The 22,385-nt window shown below is 41.8% G+C and overlaps 1 protein-coding gene across 2 annotated transcripts in view; it reads left to right on the plus strand.

Moving 5' to 3' along the window:
• Positions 1 to 22,385, plus strand: part of LOC138170670 (adhesion G-protein coupled receptor D1-like) — a 476,753-nt gene that overhangs the window by 39,348 nt on the left and 415,020 nt on the right. For both annotated transcript variants that reach the window (XM_069100393.1, XM_069100969.1), the window contains 6 exons: positions 3,573 to 3,625; positions 4,051 to 4,206; positions 12,222 to 12,281; positions 16,908 to 17,025; positions 18,894 to 19,004; positions 21,470 to 21,545. In XM_069100393.1, coding sequence (XP_068956494.1) covers positions 3,573 to 3,625; positions 4,051 to 4,206; positions 12,222 to 12,281; positions 16,908 to 17,025; positions 18,894 to 19,004; positions 21,470 to 21,545 — 574 coding nt within the window. The remainder of the gene's footprint in view (positions 1 to 3,572; positions 3,626 to 4,050; positions 4,207 to 12,221; positions 12,282 to 16,907; positions 17,026 to 18,893; positions 19,005 to 21,469; positions 21,546 to 22,385) is intronic.

The raw sequence follows: 22,385 nt of genomic DNA on the forward strand, positions 1-22,385 counted from the left end.
TGAAATAATTCAACAACAACAATGGGGAGCATGGAGAGGTTTACTTAGTGCTTACTACCGTGTTTCCCCAATAATAAGACACTGTCTTATTAATTTTTTTGGAAAGAAAAACACCAGAGGGCTTATTTTCAGGGGAAGGCTTATGTTGTCCTGCCTCAGCTCTCCTCCGCGGCACTGCTCTCAATGGTGCCAGCAAGCAAATCACTGGGGAAGAACAGGATGATGCGCTCACTGCTGCAGCTCTGATTGGATGCAGCTCGGAGCGCGGCGTGCGTTTCACCCAGAAGGGGGGGGGGGACAGTGCATACAGAGGGTACCGTAATGTAGCGTGTAGCGCAGGGGATCACCTTTACTACAGTAGCAATCTCAATAGGGCTTATTTTTGGGGGAGGGCTTATTTTAGAGGATCTTACACAGTAAGGGGAGGGCTTATTTTCGGGATAGGTCTTATTATCGGGGAAACACGGTATATTTAAGGCCCTTTTCAAAGTACTGAGAAGAGCACTTCATAAATATTTGTTCTTTACTTACTGAGAAATCAATCAACAAGAATTATTAAGTATCGACTATTTGCCAGGCCAGAGGTGGGAAACCTGCGGCCTCAAGGCCACATGTGGTCCTCTGTGTCCTTAAGTGCAGCGCTTTGAATCCAAACTTCACAGAACAAATCGCTTTAATAAAAGGATTTGTTCTGTAAAACCTGGACTCAGTCAAAAGGCCATACCCAAGGACCTAACAGGCCACATGTGGCCTCAAGGCTGAAGGTTCCCCACCCCTGTGCTAGGCACTGTCCTGGGTGCTGGGAATAGAAAGACAAAGATGAAATAGGCCCTCCCCTCAAGGAACTTACATTCTTTCAGGGGATGTATAGGCATAAGGATATGCAGAATAATATGCAGAATAACCAAGGTAGTTTAGGGCAGGAGGGCACCAGCAGTTGTAGGGGAAAGTCTCCATGTAGAAGGTGATACTTGAACTGAGTCTTCACGGAAGGAAAAGATTCTGAGATGCGGAGATGGGGATGGATTGGAAAACCATCTAGTCAAGTGACTGGGATATTAGATTGAAAGATGGGAGTCTTGTGTTCTTAATCCCAGATCTGCCTGTTGTTTATTTTATGATGCCAAACTGCTCATTTTTACCCTTTTTGTCCCATAAAATTATGAATTGGAAAGATACATAAAAGATAATCTAGTCCAATTCTTTCATTTTATAGGGGAAGAAATGTACATTTAGAGAGAGGGAGTAATTTATTTGAGGTGAAAAAGTATGTATTATGTATCAGAATTGGGATTTGAATCCGGGTTATGAGCTCATAAGAATTAAAATGGAAGAAAGAACCTTAGAGGCCATCCCTAGACCAGCTTCCTCCTTTTACAGAGGAGGAAACTGAGGCCTAGAGAGGTTAAGTGATTGACCCAGAGTCACATAGGAAGTAAATTTGAATCCATGTTCTCCAACTTCAAATCCAAGCTTTCTTCCCACTGAAACACAGCTTCCTTTGTCCACTGAGTCCTGGGCCTTGTCACCTAGTGAGGGCAGGTCTGAGGAGGTAAGATATTAGAAGAAAAATCCATGGTGGGGGCTTTGCCTAGGGTTCAGCGAACATCATCTTGAGATTGAACTCTCTCTCTCTTGTGGTCCCACGCTTAAAAGCCTCCAATAAATTATTCTCTTAATATTTTCAATGCTTTAGTTACATTGGAAAAATTTGCTTTTGTATCTGGTTGTTGTAGAGACCATAACAAACTCTTCTTTCTACAGCATCACCAGGCCCAGGGCTGTCATAAATCAATCCCTTTGGTTCAGAGTAATGCTGCAAGAACGCTGTGTAACTCACAGCAAGTACTTGCCCTCCATGCCCTTTCTCTGGGCTCTACACTTTGTTCTGGAGGAGTTCTGTCTCCTGGGAAGACAGCTGGTGTCTTAACCCTTAGGGCCTATGTGAAACACAACCTGCCCCATGCCCTTTGGGAAGCAAGGGCTCCATTCACTCCTTCATCCCCTCCAGGACATGGATGCTTGCTCTGTTAGCTAGCAGAGCGGGCTGGGGTGGAGGTCGGCACATTCTTTCGGGATGTATTCAGGGCATCATGGGACAAGGGGCTGTAGGAGCTAGCAAGGTGTAATGAGATCATTTCACAGACTTTCCCTGGGTCAACAAACGCTCCTCCTTTTCCTCCCCAGCAGCCTCTGGGGCTTCAGCTGATGAGAAGTGAAATCTGTGGTTTGGTCTGTGGGTTGGATGGGGGGGTTTGAGAATGAGAAGTTTTTTGCTGGAGACGAGGCAGGCACACCTAAATCATGAGAAATAGACACAATCTGGCGTCTTCATCTTCTCAGTTAATTGGATGGTTTGGAAGTTGAGCTGAGCAGCCTTCCCCTCTGAACAGGAGAGAATCCAAAGGTTGCTAAGGCTACAAGGGACTTCAGAAATCAGAGACTATAGGAGCAGCTAGGTGGCACTGGTCCTGGAGTCAGGAGGACCTGAATTCAAATCCAACCTCAGATACTTATTAGTTGTGTGACCCTGGGCAAGCCACTTAACCTTGACTGCCTCAAAAAGTATATAAAAAAAGAAGTCATAGAATATACATCAAAAACTAGAAGGCACCTTGTAGGTCATTTGGCTTAATCCCCTAATTTTACAAGGAAGAAACTGAAGCCCAAAGAAGTTGGGGCCCCAACATCAGAGAGGTACTAAGTGGCAGAGCTGAGATTTGAACCTGGGTCTTCTGACTCCAAATTCAGACCTCTTTTAACTGCACCACAATTGTTGTCAAGTCACTGTACCTCCAGGCAGGAGAATGCCCCATTCATTCTAGGTCATTTGCCAGTTTTTAACAACAGGTACTGAGAAAGAGGAGTGGCCCACCTATCTTTTCCTGACTCCTTCTTGCTGTGATCTGAACTCATTTTCTTTAGTTTCTTCCTTCTGGGACAGGGAGAACAGCTGGTGACTATCCTTTTCATATTAAACCTTGATGCATTCCAGTGGTGCCCAATAAATATATGTCAAATGACTGATTTATTCATGTATTATGAGAAATAATTAACACTAAACAATATAATTCACCTATCTGATACAATTTGTGTCTTGGGGGAAACTAAGAAAATTCCATTAATAAGAATGTTTTATTGGCCCTACCTCTTTCCAGGAAGTCTCCTACTCTGGGGATATATATTAGAGACAGAATATGATTACCAAGAGGGCCCTCAGATCTACTCCAACCCCAACCAACTTTAAGTTTTATAAAACTCTTCACAAATATTATCTCTTTTTATCCTCACAACAACCCTGGGAGAGAGTGGCTATTATTATCCTTGTGTTAAATATGAAAAAAACAGAGAGCAGTTAAGTGACTCACCCGGAGTCATGCAGGTAGTAAGTGTCTGAGGCTGGATTTGAATGCAGGGATTTCAGAACTCTTTCTGTAGTGTCGTGCTTAGATGGTTTTAGGTGACTGTAGAAACTTTTGGTAAAGGAAAGAACTTCTTTTAGGGGGAAAAATGAACAAACAAGGACTATCCCTTTTCTTTTCATTTAATGAAAACTGATTTTTTCCCTCTAGGAAAGCAAGTATTTCTTTCTACCACACCTCCTACTGCTGCAACCAACATGAAGGTAAGAGAATGTCTGGAGGGTTTCTTAGAACATTTGATTTTCATTCTGATTCCCGTAACTTCTTGCTAAAAAAGTCTCTTACTGAGGCTGCTTCTCAAGATACTTGAAGGTCCTAATGGACTTTAGAAGCCATAGGCTTGTGTTCTGCTCTTGGTGGGTGAAGGGAGGAACGAAGAGAAAAGAGTATTCATAGCACCTTTGATCTAGGACTGGAGGGGGAGGTGATGGAGGGGCAGGGGGCTCTCCATTTTCTCAGTTGCTTCTGCATTCAGATACGAGGTGATGCAGGGGACAAACTCACCCTTGATTTTTTATGGGTTAAGAAGGGAAAGTCTCAAAACTGGATGGGTCTACTTTCCATAGAAGGCTATGGATAGAATTTTTAGAGGGAGGGACTCATAATATCTTGTCTTACTTTTTTCTAGGTCTCCACTGATGTCTATTGTCCCATTATAACCAACCTGAATGAGCAAAGAAGCAATTCTGAGCATGAAGGGATCATGCTGAGCTACCTTCAGAACATGTCGATCAGCTTACCCAATGAGTCTCTGTCAAAGGATACTGCCTTCAATTTCACTGAGGTAAAGCTTCTCACATGGGGGCCCACCATATTGGAACTATCTTTGAAAATAAACTATGTGTGACTTTGGGATTTTTGCAGATATAAGAGATGTGTGCACATTGTAGTGAGAGCACATTATAACTCCAGCAGAGTGGGCTTTGTACCAAATAGGGTTCTAAATCTCCACCCACAGTCCTGTTCTGGTCCATTAGATTTGTTTGACCTGAGAGGGTGGAGCTAGGACCAAGTTGGTTGGTGCTTGAGAAGAAGCAGAGTTAGACTTATGTCACTTAGCCTATGTTTTCTTCTCTGTAAACACAGCAAAGCAAAACTTTATGACAATTAGAGTGGATACAGTTGTTTTGGGATATAGTCCCTCCTCATTGGAGGTCTTCCAGCAAGAGACTGGTTGACCACTCCCTTCTCAGGAATGTTGCAAATATGGTGATTATTAATTAGGCACAGTTTTTTTTTTCAAAATGGCCCCTGAGGCTCACTGTGATTCTGAGAATCTCAGTGGGTTGTTGATGAGACTCTGGGTTCTTGGAGGCTACACCAGCAGCTACACCAGCTGCCAAAATAGAAAGGTTTTGAACTTGGGCTGCTGACTGGTCATATCTATTGTGTGAAAATCAGCCTGGATCCAACTTAGCTAGTCAGATGGTACGGTAGATAAGAATGTTGGTTTTGGAGTAAGGAAAACCTGAGTTTGGCACCACTGGTCTAGAGGAAGATGAGGGGTTTTGGCCACTCTTGAGGGTCATCTCCTAAACTCTATGGGGTCTTTGACCTGCCTCAGTGGAGTGAACAGCCACATTAAAGAAATTATTGATCTTTGAAGTAGAAGATTTTCAAGGTCACCTAAATCCCATCTGAGCTCCTGTATTTAGTCCATTCTCACTTTTCTCCATTTTCAGGAGCTGGGCAAAATTACAAAATTCAAAAAGAAGATCCAGTTGAGAAATGGAGGGCTCCTAATTAATGCCCTTTAAAAGCCTCAGACCTAGAGCAAGCCCCTATCACATCTTGAGTCTATTCAGCTGGGCTATGGTGACTACCCTGTCAGCTTCTTGCTCAGAAAGATTTAGGGTATATAGGCTCAACAAATGTATATACATACATACACACACACACATATGCTTGAATTGTTGAATATGGGTGTGTGTATATTGCTATTTTCTTTGAATAACCTTCATTTCCCAAATATGTCCCTCCCACTCCAAAAGAGCCAAACTTTATTTAAAAAAAAAGTGAAAAAATTCCCAGTTAATCAAAATTAACCTAGTCATCAAAAAAAGTCTACAATTATGGGGAAGAAGGGGTAGGGAGAAGCCCTTTCATATCTCATCTTTGGGACCAAACTTCTGCATGCACTTATTAAGTGCCTACTGTATGCCAAGGTGCTCAGGATACAAAGACATTAATGAAACAACCCTTACTGGCAAGGAGTTAACTTTTTTACTGGAAAGAAAACACATATACCCATATAATGATGATGATGATGACAGCAACTAACATTTATTTGTCATCTACTCTCCACCAGACACTGTGCTAACCTCTAATTTATTATCTCATTTGATCTTCACTACAACTCTGGGAGGGCAGTGCTCTTATCATCCCCATTTTACAGAGTAAGAAACTGAGGCAAATAAAGTTTAAGTGACTTAGCCAAGGTCACAGAGCTAGAAAGTATCTGAGGGTGGATTTGAACTTAGGTCTTCTTGACTCTAAGCCCAGTATTCTGTGCTCTGGGATACTTTGATGCTCTTGAAATAGACAGAAAGACATTTCAAGGAGAAAGTTTTAACACCATGGGGAAGGGGACCAGGAAAAACTTCATCGAGGAGGCAGCCTAATTTGGAACTCTGATTAAAGTGCTCTCAGAAACAATTCTGGGAATGTGAACAGGCTTTGCTGCTTGCTTGGTGGTGAAAGAGGCATTTCTCCAATTGTCCATATAGCATATGAACATGTTAGCATGACTAAGGCATTTTTGTATTGTAGATAGAGCTGGTCTTGTAGTCAGGAATATCTGGATTCAAATCTTGACTTTGACGTAAACTGACTGTAAAATTCTGGGCCATCTTTAGGTGCACCCAGATAACTCTCTAAGAATACAAGTTACAGAATAGTTGCCCATATACATTTATAGAAGGAATCTCCTTATGAGAAATTGGCTTCACTAATGAAATCCTAGGTCTGGCTTCTCCTCTCCTCTCTCTCTCTGTTTCCTTCTCCTCACCACCCCCAATCTAGGCAATATAGTTCATAGAACAATGGGCTTGGAGTCAGGAAGACCTGAGTTCAAAACCAGCCTCAGATATTTTCTACCCATGTGACCCTGGGCAAGTCACTTAACCCCTGTCTACTTAGATTCATCAACTCTTAAAGAATGGGAATCATAATATCACCAACTTCCTAGATTGTTGTGAGAGGATTAAATGAGGTAATATTTGTATAGTACTTAGCACAGTGCCTGGTACACAGTAAGGGCTTGATAAATGTTTGTTTTATTTTTTCCTTCTTTCACTCCACCCAAAAATGTGTCAAGACCAATGACATGAATAATATATGACAAATGGAGAGGGAGAAGAACGGCTAATTTTCTCCATCCCCAGATACCCAATGCTTGGGAGATTTGTACATTAAACACTAATAGTATATACTAAACTCTCTTGATAGCAGTCCTTCTCAGAAGCATGCTTTGGCTTTGTAGTTATACTTTTTCAAAATTATGTCTTTGCCAAGCATTAATTATTCACCAATTAAATGAGGATGCCAGGGGAATGGGCAAAGTGGAGTATTCACATTGGGAGCTTGGCAAAGAAGTAATACTATTGAAAAAGCAGTTTCTCTGGTGTCAGGGGACCTGAGTTCAAATCCCAGCTCTGTCCCTTACTCCCCCTGTGACTGGGCAATCCATCAATACATAAACATTTAATAAGTACCTGCTATATGCTGGGACAAAAGCAAAAATGAAATAGATACATAAGGAGTATATATTCTTTTGAAGTCACTATCTTTCTGGGTTTCAGTTTCCATACCTGTAAAATGAGGGGTTTAGACTAGAGTAATTAATCAGTGAACATTTATTAAGCACCTTCTGAGTACCAAGTACTGAACAGTTCTTGCCCCTGAGAAGCTTACCTTCTAAGACAACATGTAAATAAGTAACCATGTCCAGGATTCTTGGAGAGTAGATGGAAGGTAACCTCTTTTTTGGGGAAAGCTCTCTCTCCTTTACAATTTTAAATATATGATCCTAACACCTGGAAATGTTTAGAAGACTCTGGAATCAGAGGTACAAACTTCTTATGTTGTGTATAGGACAAGCAGTGAAGGGCTAAGAAGATCAGGAACAATGGAAGGAACATTGGAAAAGAGAATGTTTTTAAAGGTGTTTTCTTTGTTGTCTGAATCAATGACATCCCCTTCTTCCTAACCCCAAACCATTAGAAGATTCAAAAACTTTGAACTGTTCTAACTCTGTGTTTGCTACTGGGGAAACCAAGTCTGATGGCTGCTGAGCACTCCATCAAATGGGAGCCATGCTGGGAAGATTCATTACCAAGGCAGCCTCCACTGAGAGGAAAGCAGCAGAGATTTCTGAAGTCTGCTTTGGGGAAGAACACAGAGGATCTCTAAGCCACTTGTCAGACCCATTTCCATCTATTTCCATGCACCATTTGCCCATCAATGTCCCCAATTCGTTTGGCTTTAAAAGGGCTCATTACAGGGCAAGTCTCCTGCTTAAAGTTATATATTTTTTTTTCATTTTAGAAGGTTGGTAGAGAGAGGGGGTGTCCTTTATGGACTAGAGCCTCATTATTTGTCTTTGAATGGATGAAAGGATATTTATTGAACTCTTTTTATGTACCAAATGCTAGGGATACCTATATAAAAGCAAATACAGTCCTTGATTTCAAGGAGCTTATATTCTAATTGGGGGAAAACATATAGTGGAATTAGCCAGAAAAGGTTTTTATTTTATATTTTAGAAATCTAGGTTTCCTGATTTCAATTTCTATGAAGCTATTCTGAAGCTAATAAATACAGGGAACTCCTTGTCAGACTACAGGGTTTCTTAACCTGGACTCCATGATCTTATTTGTGAAAAATATTTTGGTCACTGGATTTCACTCTAATTGGTTTCTTTTGTCATTCTTTGCATCATATGCGTTTAAAACCTTGATTTCGGGTGACTAGGTGGTACAGTGAATAGAGCACAGGCCCTGGTGTCAGGAGGACCTTAGTTCAAATCCACCTTCAGACACTTAACACAAAAACTAGCCATGTGACCTTGGGCAAGTCACTTAACCCCAAATTGCTCTCCAAAAAAAAGCAAAAAAAAAATAAAACCTTGATTTCAAGAAGGGGTTCATAGACTTAATCAGATTGTCAAAGGGGTCCTATGATGTAAAACCAGTTAAGAACTCTTGTCTCACAGGGAGGATTAGAGGTTCTTTAGATGGGGTTACTGACTGGGTCTTTTCAGAAGCAATTGTGGTCTTACTTTAATTATTATATGAGGTGTGGGTGAGAGTGAGGAGTGGGGAGGAGTACCTATCCAAGTAAGAAAAAATGGTCAAGGGAGAACATGGTTTGAAGTCTGAGATTGGCTAGATATAGACAGTTATTCTGTATAATAGATATGAATATAGATGTAGATTTGTTTTATATATATATATATATATATATATATATATATATATATATAGGTATAGATTATAGCTAATTATAGCACAGTCCCCGTATCTGAACCAAAGGTAGAAAGGGTTCCATTAAAAAAAAAAAATTGGTATTTCCAGTACCAAGGACAGTTCCTGGCCCACAGTAGGTGCTTAGTTCAGGCTTGTTGAATTCTTTCAATGCAGAATCCTCAGACTTAGTGGGGGAACCCCCCCCCAAACCTTATGCAAAGTGGTTGTTTAATAAATATTTGCTGATTGGCTGATGCTGCTTTATTCCCTGGTGTATCTTCTAAGAAGCAGCCTAGATTTCCTGAGAAGCATCACAAAAAATCATTCCAGCCAAATTATGATACTGGAAAGAACCGGGTAGAACAATGACAGACAACTTTGAGTGATAGCAGAGAAAAACATCCCCCCCCACCCCCACTCCCAAACAGTGCCTGTTGTGTTATTTATTTATTGCTAATGAGAAGAATCTGTCTCACACCTAATACTGTAGCGGCAGCAGCTCGATATTTAATTGCTGCAAATTAAAACCATCAATTTCATAAGCTGTGCATAACGGGGAACATTCGGCTGAGATGCCACTACTCTTGCCAATACACTGTTGGGGATAAAACGGGGAAAATAAAAAAAAAATGAACAAAGACAACAAGAAACAAATGGCAGCAACTCAAACAACCTACCTGCTGATAAAGAGCCAGTGATGCTTATCTATTCCCTGAACTATGCCCAAGAAGAACTCTGCCAGCCTCTAGAATTTCTGAGACTGTCCCCCAACCGCACCTGCTTGCTTTAGATTGTATTAGAGCTGAAAACAACCTTAGAGATTGTATAGTCAAAACTTGTTTTGTAGAGGTAAAGATAATCCTAGAGAAGGCAAAGGCAAGGTATAAAATATGTGGGACTGGAACCCAGTTGCCCTGACCCTCAGTCTGGTGGTATTTCCATGATTCCAGACTGGGAAATTCCCTCAGGTTAATTCCCTGAAAAAAATATGCAGGGGAAAGCACCTTCCATCCCTTCTCCCTCCATGTATCTCAGCCCAAACTGCTAAGCAGTTCAGTGTGCTCCAAATCACACCCCCTCACTCATTTCATGAGTTTATCCCAATCCTATCCAATCCAATCCAACCTAACCCAACCCAACCCAATCCAATTGAATTGAATTGAATACAACAAGGATTGATTAAATGCCTACTTTGTGTCAGGCATTGTGTTAGGCAATGGAGACACAAAGACCAATATAAATTAGTTCCCCCTCTCTATAGAGGGGGTTATATATAGACACATATATAATATATATTTATAAAATTTTGACTGAAAAATGGAATACTACAATTGAGGGGGAAGCATCAGGGAAAGCATCATGTAGGTGATGACATGAGCTGAGTCTTGAAAGAAACTAGGGATTTTTAGAGTCAGAGGTGAGGAGGGAGAGCATTCTAGGCTTGGGAGTGAAGGAAGGAATGGGAGACAGCTTGTTCAAAAGGTATGTGGGTGAGAGATGACCCAGGGCACAGGAACTAGGTTTATTGGGTTGGAAATTAGAGAATGAGAAGCAGTGTGAGATAGAGGAGTCTAGAAAGAGGAGTTGAAGGCAGATTATGAAGGACTTTAAAATACAAACTGAAAAGTTTTTATTTTATTTCAAGAGTCATTGAAAATTCTTAAGCAAAGGAAAGTTACATGGTTGTATTTGTCATATGGTCAGCAGAAAAACTGTCTATTGGCTGGCTTTGAGGGTGGTTTCCTCTTTAAAGAGAGATTTGGGGATATTTTAAGCTCTGGGAATGAGAATTCCTTAAAATTTGAAAGCAAAATTCATAGAAACCTTAAAGTTAAACATATAAGTAACCTACTGATCTCTCAGTGAACCTTCATAATACAGATATCTCTGATTGACCTGACACAAAACTGTCCAGAATTGCTTCAGACTGAAATGATAGAACTTTAAAGCAAAAAGAATTCTGAGAGTTCAATCTGGTCCAGCCCAGAGCTAAGCAGGAGTGTCCTTTTTAACAGCCGGAACATGTGGTCTTCTAGTCTTTGCTTACTTTGCCAGTGATAAGGAACTCACCACCTAACGAGGATACTGTTTCACAGGTCTTGTGGTTAGAAGGTTTTCCCCTTTTACCTATTTGAATTCTGCCTCTGGGATGCTTTCCCATCTTTGCTCCTGGTTGTGTCCTCTTGGGACAGGCAGAACATGATTAATTCCACTTCCAAGCCACAGTCCTTCCAATACTGTGTGGCAGCAATCATGTCTCTTCTTCCTCAGACATTAATTTCCTGGAAAGTGTCTAGAGGATGGCACTCAGGATTGTGAAGGGCCTTGAGTTAATGTCATATGATTATGGGTTGAAAGCAATGGGCATGTTTAGTCTGGAGAAGAAAATTCAGAGATATCATGACAACTATTGTCAAGCATTTGAAGAACTGTCCTTTGGAGGAAGGGTTAGCCTTGGTCTGTTTGGCCCCACAGGACAGAATCAGGAGTAATGGGTAGAAGTTACAAGGACAGTTTAGGGTCAGTGTCAGGGAAAATTTCCTAAGAGAAACAGCTGTCCAGAACTGCAATGGCTTGTCTTGAGGGATGCTGGGTTTCTTCTTCTTGGAGGTCTTCAAACAGAGACTGGATGACCCTCCCTTGGCTATGTCTTCATGGATGAGTTGGACTATATGGACAATGAGTATCTTGCAAATCCTCAAATTTTGTGATTCTATTACTAAATGTCCCAGGTCTTTCCAATGATCCTTGTAGGGTGTCAGCTTCAGGACCTTCAGCATCTCAGTCACCCTCTTCCAAATACACACACCCAACTTGATGCATACTTCTGAAAAAAATGCATCTAATCCCATTTGATTTTAGGTAGCATTACACAACCTGCCCCTGATCTATCTTTCAAGCCTCATTGGACATTCCTCTCCCTCTCACACTTTGCAATCCAGTCAAACTGGCCTTCCTTTTGTTCATGCCAGACTGGAATGCACTCACTCCCTCTTCCCCACTGCCTCACAGACCCTCTTTTCCTTTAAGGTACAGCTCCAGTACCATCTTTATGAAGCTTTTTCTGATGTCCCCAGGTCCTCCTTCCAACAATACTTTTTTTAACCACATATTTATCTGTATTTATAACTATATTTATGCTTTACACATTTTATTTGTACTTGTCTTTGCCAGTAGACTATAAGCTTGCAAGGAGGGATTGTTTCATGCTTAGTATATGCCCAGTGCTCATCTCACAGTAGGCACTTAGTATTAAATACTTGCTGATTGATGGATTGATATTGCCTAATGTTGCCTTCTTAGAGTCTAAGCAGAATTATTTTTTCCTCTTTAGGCCTTTTTAGAAACTGTGGGAGAGGTGCTTCACTTCCCAAGTTGGACAGACAAACATGAGGTAAGATTAAAAGTCACCTTGGTCTCCAAAACTTATCTTGGCTTCCATTTATCTCCCTAGAAATGTCACACATAGACCTGCCATATTTGAAAAAAAATAGTTCCTCTTCCAGGGCCTTATGAACAGGGAAGGAACTCAGTTCATTTGGACTGAATAAACTCAGAATAGGTTAAGAACTCTTGCCATAGATTAGAATATCACCTTCATGAGTTATTGAGTTTTCCTGAGCTTTCTTCCCCTCCCTGCCCCTCTCCCCTTTCTTCCCTTCTCTTCCCCTTCTCCTGCCATTCATCCTCTCCTCTTTCTCCCTCTATCTCCCCTCCCTTCTCCTCCCTTTCTATCCCCTCTTCCTCTCTTCCCTTCCTCCTTTCCTCCTCCCTCTGCCTCTCCTCCCCTCCTCTCTCCCTCTCCTCCCCTTCCTTTTCTCCTTTTCTTCCTTTCCTTTCTTTTTATCTTATTTTATTTTTTTTACCAGATTTGTGTTTGCATTGGCACAAGGAATTAACTCCTAGTGAGGAAACTCCTTCTGCTAATGTAGGTTGGCACATGTTCTGCAAATTATAGTCTTAGGGAATTGTCTAAAACTGTGAAATAAGCAGCTAGCCCAGAGTTACACAGATCATAGGAGTCAGAGTTGGGCCTTGAACCCAGTGCTCTGAGGCTGGCTCTTTCTAACTAGGCCACACCACCTCAGAGCAAGTGTTGGGTCAGAAAAGAAATCATTGACTGGGGACCAAACCAATATGAATCCTCGCTAAACCAATATTAATCCTGGGCTATCATAGATCTAGGCTGATGACAATACATGGGGTCCATCACTGGAAACCCACTCAAAGCCTGGCTTTGGAGGGACCTAGCCCTAGGGGGCACCATAGTGCACAGAGCACCAGGCCTGGCATCAGGAAGACTCATAATCCTGAGTTCAAATCCAACCTCAGATACTCATTAGTTCTGTGACCCTGGGCTTGTCACTTAATCACAATCTGTAAAATGAGCTGGAAAATGAAATGGTAAACCACTCTAGTTTCTTTGGCCAGAAAACCTCAAAATGGGGTCATGGAGAGTCAAAGAACTGAAATGGCCGAACAGCAACAAAAACTTTGAAGGATCTACTAGAGACTGGTCACTTATGGTATAATATTTGAGAACCTAGGGTTACCTCCACATCACAATGAGGCTTCGGTAGAGACCTTGACCGTGCTACTCCCTAATTTTCTTTCTTGGTTCTGACCTGTGATTTCATCATTGTGAGAATCTTCCTGTATGTAAATTCCTTCCACTACCAGCAGATCAATGACTCTTTTGTAACTTATGGTTTTAAAGCAGGAGTTCTTAACCTGGGGTCTGAGACCTTTTTTTTAAAAAAAACATTTTGTAGTTGTATTTCAATCTAATTGATTTCCTTTACACTCCTATGCATTTAAAAATATTTGGAGAAGGGGTTCCGTAGGTTTCATTAGATTGCTAAAGGAGGCCGCCAAAGGAGAATGTCCCTTGGACTACAATGTCCCTTAGGGCACTTGCTATGGTCACACAGCTGGTATATATCAGTGGCAAGACTTGAACCCAGGTGTTCTGGCTCTGAGGCCAGCCTTTGGTCAGCCAGCTACTCTGCTCTTCCTCTGATGATTACCATGTAAACACATCAATCTGTAGCCCAACAAGGATCAGAGGTAATCTGGAATGAAACCAATAATTCATCGTTTGCTTTGTAGTTACTTGTCTTTTATACAGAAAATGAATTAAATTTTTTTTTTGGAAAACAGAAGCATAGAAAACTCATTGTGGTTTATATTGGCAAGGAGAGGAAGAACTAAAGAAATCAGAGGACAGATGGTATGCCATTGAGGGAGGATGTCTTGTGTAAATTAGAGAAACCAAATTAGACAAGGGTGGAAAAGACATTTCTTGCTCAGAACCCAGGCAAATGGAATTCATGAAAGAGTTGTCCCAGTGTATTGGGAGCATGGGAGAGTGAATGTTTCCCTGTTTCTTTCTGATGGGAGAGACATTTAAAGGCCTGCCAAAAGGAGGACTTGAAAAGTAGTGCTTTATATATAATTTTAAATGAACTTATCACAAATGTTCTACTGCAGAATATAAATAATCATGAAACATCCTGGCTCAGATGTTCCTTTCTCCTACTCTGTATGCATTGAACAGAATGGATGAATCAGTCATCACCTAACAGGAATGCATGCCAGACATTACACCATTATATGCTGAGCCTATTGGAAATCAGGCAATGGGCCTAGAAGAAGGTTTCTAAAATTGAGCTCTCTCTTCTATTTCCAGCTTGTTAGAGTGTCAGGGGAAATCGAATTGTGGGAGAACTCTAGAGGAGTTTGGCAGCCAATAGATGATAGAGTTCTAATTGAGGCAGGAGGAGAAAGATTAGTGTTGGATGCAAAGGCAAAACTGGGGTGGGGCAATGGGACATTGTCCCTAGGGCATCAACATTCAGAGGATCAAAATTATAACAGTTATAATAACGGATCCCACACATTGTTCAACTGAATTTGTCTGTATTATGTCTTGTATTATTGTCAAATCATGAATTATAAAGTTGATTTGAGCATACTTTCATGCTGTTTGTCCAGGGTCTGTTGCTACTCTGGATGCTAAAATTGCTTCTGAAAGTAGGCACTTTATGAATGTCATTGATTGTTTGGTTATATCGCTATAACCAGCATTGGATTTGAAGTAAAGATTCTCGGGTTCATATACTGACCTTGTCTCCTACTTTTTGGGTAACTGTGGTTGTTTCTCTACTCTCCCCACAAACCTCCCGCCCCCCACCTCAATCTCTTCCTCTGGTATGATGGAAAGAGTCCTGGGTTTGGAGGCAGAGAACATGGGTTCAAATCCTGATTCTGTTCCTTAATACTGTATGACTCTGGACACCTCTCAAGGCATCAGTTTCCTTATCTGTTCTTTCTGCCCCTAACCTCTTTTTCTTTTCTCCATGTCTGCAGTTCTTAGCACAGTGCCTGGAACATGGAGAGAGCTTAATAAATCCTTGTTGACTGACGACCTACTATAAAATGAAAGGAGGGCCTCAAAGGTCCCTTTTAGCTCTAAACCAGTGTTCCCCTGACCCTCTGCCCAAGGTGCCTCTGAGATTCCCAGTTCTCAGTCTTATAATCCCATGAAATGCCACCTTAGGAGCTCTGGTTCTTTGGGGTCGAAGGTCAGTCTGAGAAAAGAGACAGATCCTCTGTATTGTTGTGTTTTTTTTTTCTGTTTGACAATGAACAAAAGAGGTACTTTCTCAGAAGGTTATGAGGGGCCCCACGATATGAAATTACCATCCTGGGAAGTTAATTTTAGGAGAATGATAAGGGTTCGAAGGTAATGTAGGCTTCTTCAAGAAAGAAATACCACCATGTGGTCAGTGAAAGCATCACCAGATCTGGGATCAGAGACTTGGGATTCTAAGCCCAGTTCTGTCACTTGCTAGCTATGTAACCCTGGACAAATAATTCAATCTCTCTGTGCCTCAGTTTCCCCATTTCAGACACTAAAGCTGTGTAACTCTGGGCAAGTCACTTACCCTCTTTGTTTCTTAGTTTCTCCATTTGTAAAATGAAAGGATTGAACTGAATGTTACACTTAAGGTTCCTTCCAGGTCTAAATTTGTGAGCCTCTGAGCTATAAGTCAGTGACCTCCAAAGTCCTTTTTGATTCTAAAGTTCTGTTGGAAATTTAAAAAGCCATAAGAGAAATGTGTGTGCATGTGTGTGTGTGTGTGTGTGTGTGTGAGCCTGTGTGTGTGCATGCCTTCTTTTTTCTTTGTAAATAAACTTAGAAATTGTTGAAATATGGAATATTATCAGCAAAGTTATATTCCTAGTGATTCATGAATGAATGAAAATGGTTTCTTTTCCTACCTGGTTGGGCTCTTTAAACAATAAAGAAAACAAGCTTCCTGAGGGCATGGACTGGGTTTTTAATTTATTTGTTTATTTAGCTTTTAATTTCCATCATTTAGCCTAGTTTGTAGCCCATAATGAGTCCTTATGAAATGTTTATTGAATAGTAAAGTCACATTTACATAACTCTTTATAGGTATGCATGGGCAGCTAGGTGGTATAATGGGTAGAGCACTGGACTTGGAATCAGGAGGACTCATTTTCCAGAGTTCAGATCCAGGCTCAGACACTTAGTAACTGTGTGACCCTGGAAAGGTCACTTAACCCTGTTTGCCTTAATTTCTCTGCAAAATGCTCTGGAGAAGGAAATGGCAAACCACCCCAGTAACTTTGCCAAGAAAATACCAAACTGAGGTCATGGAGAGTAGATAAGGCTTAATCAACTCAATAAGGACAAAAGATATGCCTAGCCCTTAAGCCCAAGAGGTTGGTTTTAAGGATGATAAAAGCAAAGTTCTGAAAGGTTAAACTATTTGTCTATGATCACAAGCTTCCAAGGCAAGATCGGAACTTGGCTCTCCTAAGTCAAGGCTGGCATGTTTTCCTTTCCTGCTGGTAAGGAGAATCCCAGCTGATATCAGTGGAATGTTCCCTACAATTAAGTCCACTTTCTCCTCAGCATAATGTTTCTTCATCAAATGTGATTTTTAAATGTCACTATTGTTCACCAATCTCCCCTTTTCTTTTTCCCCAGAATCCTTCTATCGGGGTGGGTTTGATTGACACTGTGGACAAAGTTCTGTGGCACATAGCTTACAATCTACAAACGTACCAAACGGCTGTTACCATCCAGGGCTCATCTTCAGTCGCAGGTAAAGGAGATCTGATGTTGACATTTGCTGTTTGTAAAAGACCCAGAAGATGGAGGGGTAAATGGTGCGGGGTGGAGGTCTGCAGGGGTGTAAAGATGGATGCCAGTCCAAGCATCACTACTCCTGATCAATAAACATTTACTAAGACATAAAACTGTAGACTGTCCCAGATGGATGGGACCTCAGAAGCTATCTAGTATTCTAACTGATTGGTCAATAAACTTTTTTAAAGCACCTATTGTGTTCCAGGTAAGGAATTAAAAAAGAGACAAATACGGTCCCTGCCTTTATGGAGCTTCACTTCTGGGATCAGTTATTATAGCTGCTATAATTTGCATCCTCTAAATGTTGATGCCCTGGGGTAGGAGGGGAAATATAACATATATAAAATATTCCCCAGTCCCTTTTCAGTTGTGGCCAATTCTTCATGACCCTGTTTTGGGGTTTCTTGGCAAAGATATTGGAGTGGTTCGCCATTTCTTTCTCCAACTCATTTTACACATGAGGAAACTGATGCAAATGGGGTTAAAGGACTTTCCCCATTTCACGTAGCTAGTAAGTGTCTGAGGCTGGATTTGAGCTTTGTAAGAGGACTCTTTCTGACTCTAGGCCCGGTATTCTAGTTGCTAATGCCATCTGTATTCATGTAGCTCTTGCCCCTTGGACATCTTGGTCAACAGAAGTTACAACAGAAGCTGACACCTTCGTGGCCCCGGGGTCCATGTTTGGACAATGGACCGGTCCAAATTTAGCTAAACAGTCTATTTCTAGGTCCAAATCTTTTCAGCTTGGATAGCGCCCACTAGAACCAGATCATGCCACCAGCTTGCTTAGCCCTTTGAGAATCAAGCATTACCTGCAAACCACAATGGCACACAATTAGGTACCTACAGGAGACTTTCTGAAGCTATCTTGTTGTGTATGAAATGATGCTCTGTGGAAACACGGCTAGAAGCAGGACAGATGTATTCGACTCAGTGGTGCATGAACAGGCCCATGTCAGCATTTTCCTGCAGAGCTGGAAGCTGAAATCACTTAATTGAAGCCACGTTCTCCATTCAGATCAAGAGAATAGAAGCAGCAGTGCCTGGAGATGGATAAAGGAATTGAGAATAAAAGAGTCAAGAACAAGATTTCATAGAATCAGCTGGAACTGTTCAGTGGCAATCTCTTTTTCTAAAGGAATATTCAAGTAAAACCAGAGACACTATTGCCTTTCTATTCTAAAGATCTTTATCTCCCTAGATAGGGACATTCTGTCTCAGGCCCCTCTTCTTATGACCAGGGATAACTGGTATAACCTGAGGTTAATTGTTTCATGACTTAGTTTCAATAGCTGTCTGTCTTTCAATGTTTTTATATTAATGCAGTTATTTATGTGGCTGATGAGTAAATGATGCCCCCCCTATCTCCTGTATTTTATTGTCCCCTTATCTCTTATTCTGGTCTCTCTGGGAGCCCAGAAAGGAGCAGATGCTATGAATTTTCCATAAGCTGCCTGTGGGATGGTGCAAATTGTCTTCTGTGGCATCCCAAATGGTCCATTCTGAACTTTATAATGACTCCTAAGAGCAAAGGCTGTTGTGATAACTTTGGGGTCTCTGTGACACCCCAGTTAGTTTTCCACAGGCACACTGTTAAGTGACCTGCTTCAGAATGTCTCCCCCACATCTTTTTTCCTTAAAGGAGTTATCTTCCAAAGGTAATCATCCTCTCCAGGGAGATCATTCTATTTCCTCACAAAACAGCTGGGGTTTTACAATCGAGATTTACAGTAGCTGTTGAAAGAGCAAACTCTACTTTATGGGGGAATCGGGCAGTAAAGGTTATTGATTTTTATCTTCCTCTTGGCTGGTTTGCTCTTGCAGAGTATTCGTTGGCCAAAGTGCCCCCAGAGACGATGGCATCTCATCACTACCGCTTTCCCACCCAGGGACAGAGCTACATTGAAATTCCTTGGGAGGCCTTCCATAGCAAAGGTAAGTCATGACTATGTGAGGAAGGCCATGACTGGGCAGATTCAGTGACTCTCTCCATCTCTACCCTTTGCCTTCACCTGAAAGGAAAGGGCTATACATCATCAAACTTCCCTGGGCCTCCAGGGAAATTGCTTCCAAGAACCAAGAAAAATTCTGTGAATGATCAAAATTCTAATGACATGTTATTTTTTCCCAATGCCAGTTGGGGTCCTTTTGATGACACATCTTTTATCATGGAAAGGGTATGAGGAATCAGAAAACTTGCATGTTAACTAACAGTAAATAATTGTGTGACCTTGGTCAAGCCACTTAATTTCTTTGTCTCAGTTTTCTTCTCAGTAAGAGAGTGAAAAATAATCCTGCCCCTGTCTACTTTATGAGGGAGAATTGGCTTATGTAGTATAGTGGAAAACCTGCTGCTTTGGGAGTCTGAGGCCATTGGTTTTAATCCAGGATTTGTCAGTTACAACCTGCGTGACCTTGGGAAAGTCACTTCCATCCCTTAGTTTGCCTGGCTTCCTTATTATCATTGCCATTTTACTGATGAGAAAAGTGAGTGAGGCTCAGACAGGTAGTAAGACCTGCTAGCATATATCAGAGACAGAATATGAAACCAGGTCTTCCTGATTCCAGCTTGAGTGTTCTATGCTATATGGGATCACAAGAATAGGGAGCCGATTGGGACTTCAGTGGTGTACCACTGCCAGTTCCACTTCATGTTCCAATTCACATCGGTACCTTCTCTGACACTTACAAGAGAATGGTCTAAACCAATAAGAAGTCAGATAATACAATTATGCGTCTGAGGTGGGATTTGAACTCAGATCTTCTTGGCTTTGAGGTTCTCTATCTGATTTAGATCTGAGAAGGACCTTTGACCCACAGATGAAAACAAAAAGCCAAAACTGAAACTCAGAAAGACAAGTTGTGCCAGGTTCCATACCTGGCAATTCTCAGAGGACAAACTGAGCCACCTGATTTGCATTTGGCCCCCTAGCCTCTCCACTGTCTGCCATTCTTCCTATGGCCATCATTCTCTAAGATCTGAAAGGCACTCTGTAGATTATGTGGGGTATTAAAAAATTTTTTTTAAAGCAATCGGGGTTAAGTAACTTGCTCAAGGTTACACGGCCAGTTATTTTTGTGTGGGTGCTGAGTATCTGAGGCCGGAACTGATCCCAGGTCTCCCGATGCTGGGGCTGGCGCTCTTACTCACTGAGCCACCTGGCCGCCCCAATTATGTGGAGGTATTAAAGCTTCTCTACAGAGATCCAGTCAGTGGGATGAAGCTAAGAAGAGAAAGGGCAGAATCATTGCTGTTTGCCAAGCTTCTGCTCTCCATAAAGGAGGCTAACGGGCACCGTGGCCCCATGGTGATCAGGGTGTTTTCCCACCATGTGCCACCTACCTGATTTTTCTGATGGCTGAGTTCCCTAAACCAGGAGGCAGGGATCAAGCCTGTGACTGCCACGTGTGTTGTGAAAGGGAAATAATTGAGATCATATGGAAATGGGTTTTGAGAAATGCCAAAAATAGCTTGCGAAAGATTCCTTTTTTTTTCTTTCCTCCTCGTGCCCCTTTTGATTTTCTGTTCTGTATGCAGCTTGTTCTTAGACAGTTATCCACATGGAGGATTGAACTTATGATAACATGAAGGACCTGGCTTGCTTCCCAAAACTTTAGCATGAGGCCCAAGTCAAAGCGAAGATAAAATGCCCAGGGCCAATTGAGGGCTTGTCCCTCTGAGTGACCTCTCCTAAACCATCAGCAGGATATTACTTCACTTTTCAAAGGGTGACATTAAGGAAGAATCGGAATCTAGCAAAAGCCATAAAGGATATTTGTGTGCTGGATGCTACTTGTAAAATTTGCATCTGTTTCTTTGCTCACAGGCTTGAAGAACTATACATACTCCATATGTAGACAACAAGTAAACAATAGAAATTAAAACTCATACAGACAGAAATTTAGGTGCATACATGCACACTCACACACACATTCTCTCTCTCTCTCTCTGTGTCTCTCTGTGTGTCTGTCTGTCTCTTTTTTTCTCTGCCTCTCTCTTAGCGGAGGGGGGTAGCTTTTACAAGTCAGCTAAAGATTGCAAGGGCAGCTAGCCTCAGACCATTACTAGCTGTGGGACCCTGGGCAAGTCAGGATCAGTCCTCTGGTGTGTCCTGAATGATCTCACAGCCAACACACTATCCTGGACAGGCCAGTGTAACAGGGCTGTGATTAATTCCACCAGTGAGCTCTACGCAGTGCTGAGTCACCAGTCTGGATCGCGACCTCTATTCACTGCCCATCCCCAAGGCTCTCCTAGGGTCTCTATTCTTCCTTTGTGCATCTTCATGATTTAATGTAATTATTTAATTAATGAGTCTGGGACCACTTCAGTGCATGTCATGCCTTCTGCCCATTTGTCCCCTTAGAGGCTAACTCTTGGTCACTTTGTTCTTTCTCAGCTTGGACTACCATTCTTGGCCTCCTCTACCACACAATGCACCGTTGTTTCAACAACATCCAGCCTGCTGACACGAAGTAAGTCTTCCAGGAATGTGTTTCTGTGGCCCGAGGGGAAAGGGGGATCAGGGTACAGGCGGCATGTACATACTTCTTGTGGATAATTTGGGCTCCCAAAGCCTTGTGCTTCACTGTTAGTGACAGGGAGATGATTAAAAGGAGCAGGTAAGTATCTTAGTGCTTTGAAAGAAAAGAAAAGAAATGAAACACAAACTGCAGTCCTCTGAGGATTGTGCAAGGCCTTATGTGTAAATCATTACATTTTGCCTTTGAGCCAGACTGAATAATTTATTATCGTCTGTTGGAGGCAATGGAATTAGGACCCTTTCTGACAGCCATAAAGTAATAATAGGGTAACCACAAGCCTCTAATCCGTCATCTTGTTCTTTATGAAAGTATCCTTGTCCTTAGCCTCTCCAGCAAGAATTGCTAGGAGAGTTTCCGGGTGTGAGTGGAGAGATCCAGGTCAGGGGAAGGCTTTCCTGCTGATTCAAAGGCACCAAGACACTGATTTAGGCCCCCTGGCTTTGCAAGCTGCCTATCTAGAACTGTGTAAAACCTTTAAACCGCCTGAAGAGGAAGGATACGTGCTACCTTGAGATCTAGATGCCACCCTATTGGGGACTAATGTCTAGAAACTGATGATTCTGATACTCGAAACTCCAGAGGCATCCCTTTCCCAGGTGGCACTGCTGTTAGGGCATCCATGACATTGAGTGGCCTTGATTTAATCTCCACTGGACACCAGCAACAATGAGATTTCCTTGATGGAAAATATTGTTTCTTTTTTGTCATTGTATGCTCATTGCTAGCACAGTGTCTGTCACATAGCAGGTAATTAATAAATGTTTACTGGTT

The sequence above is a fragment of the Petaurus breviceps genome, unplaced genomic scaffold (genome assembly GCF_028583685.1).
Source record: "Petaurus breviceps papuanus isolate PSGF00001 unplaced genomic scaffold, PetGlider_PUasm1.0 100, whole genome shotgun sequence".
NCBI classification, from domain to species: domain Eukaryota; kingdom Metazoa; phylum Chordata; class Mammalia; order Diprotodontia; family Petauridae; genus Petaurus; species Petaurus breviceps.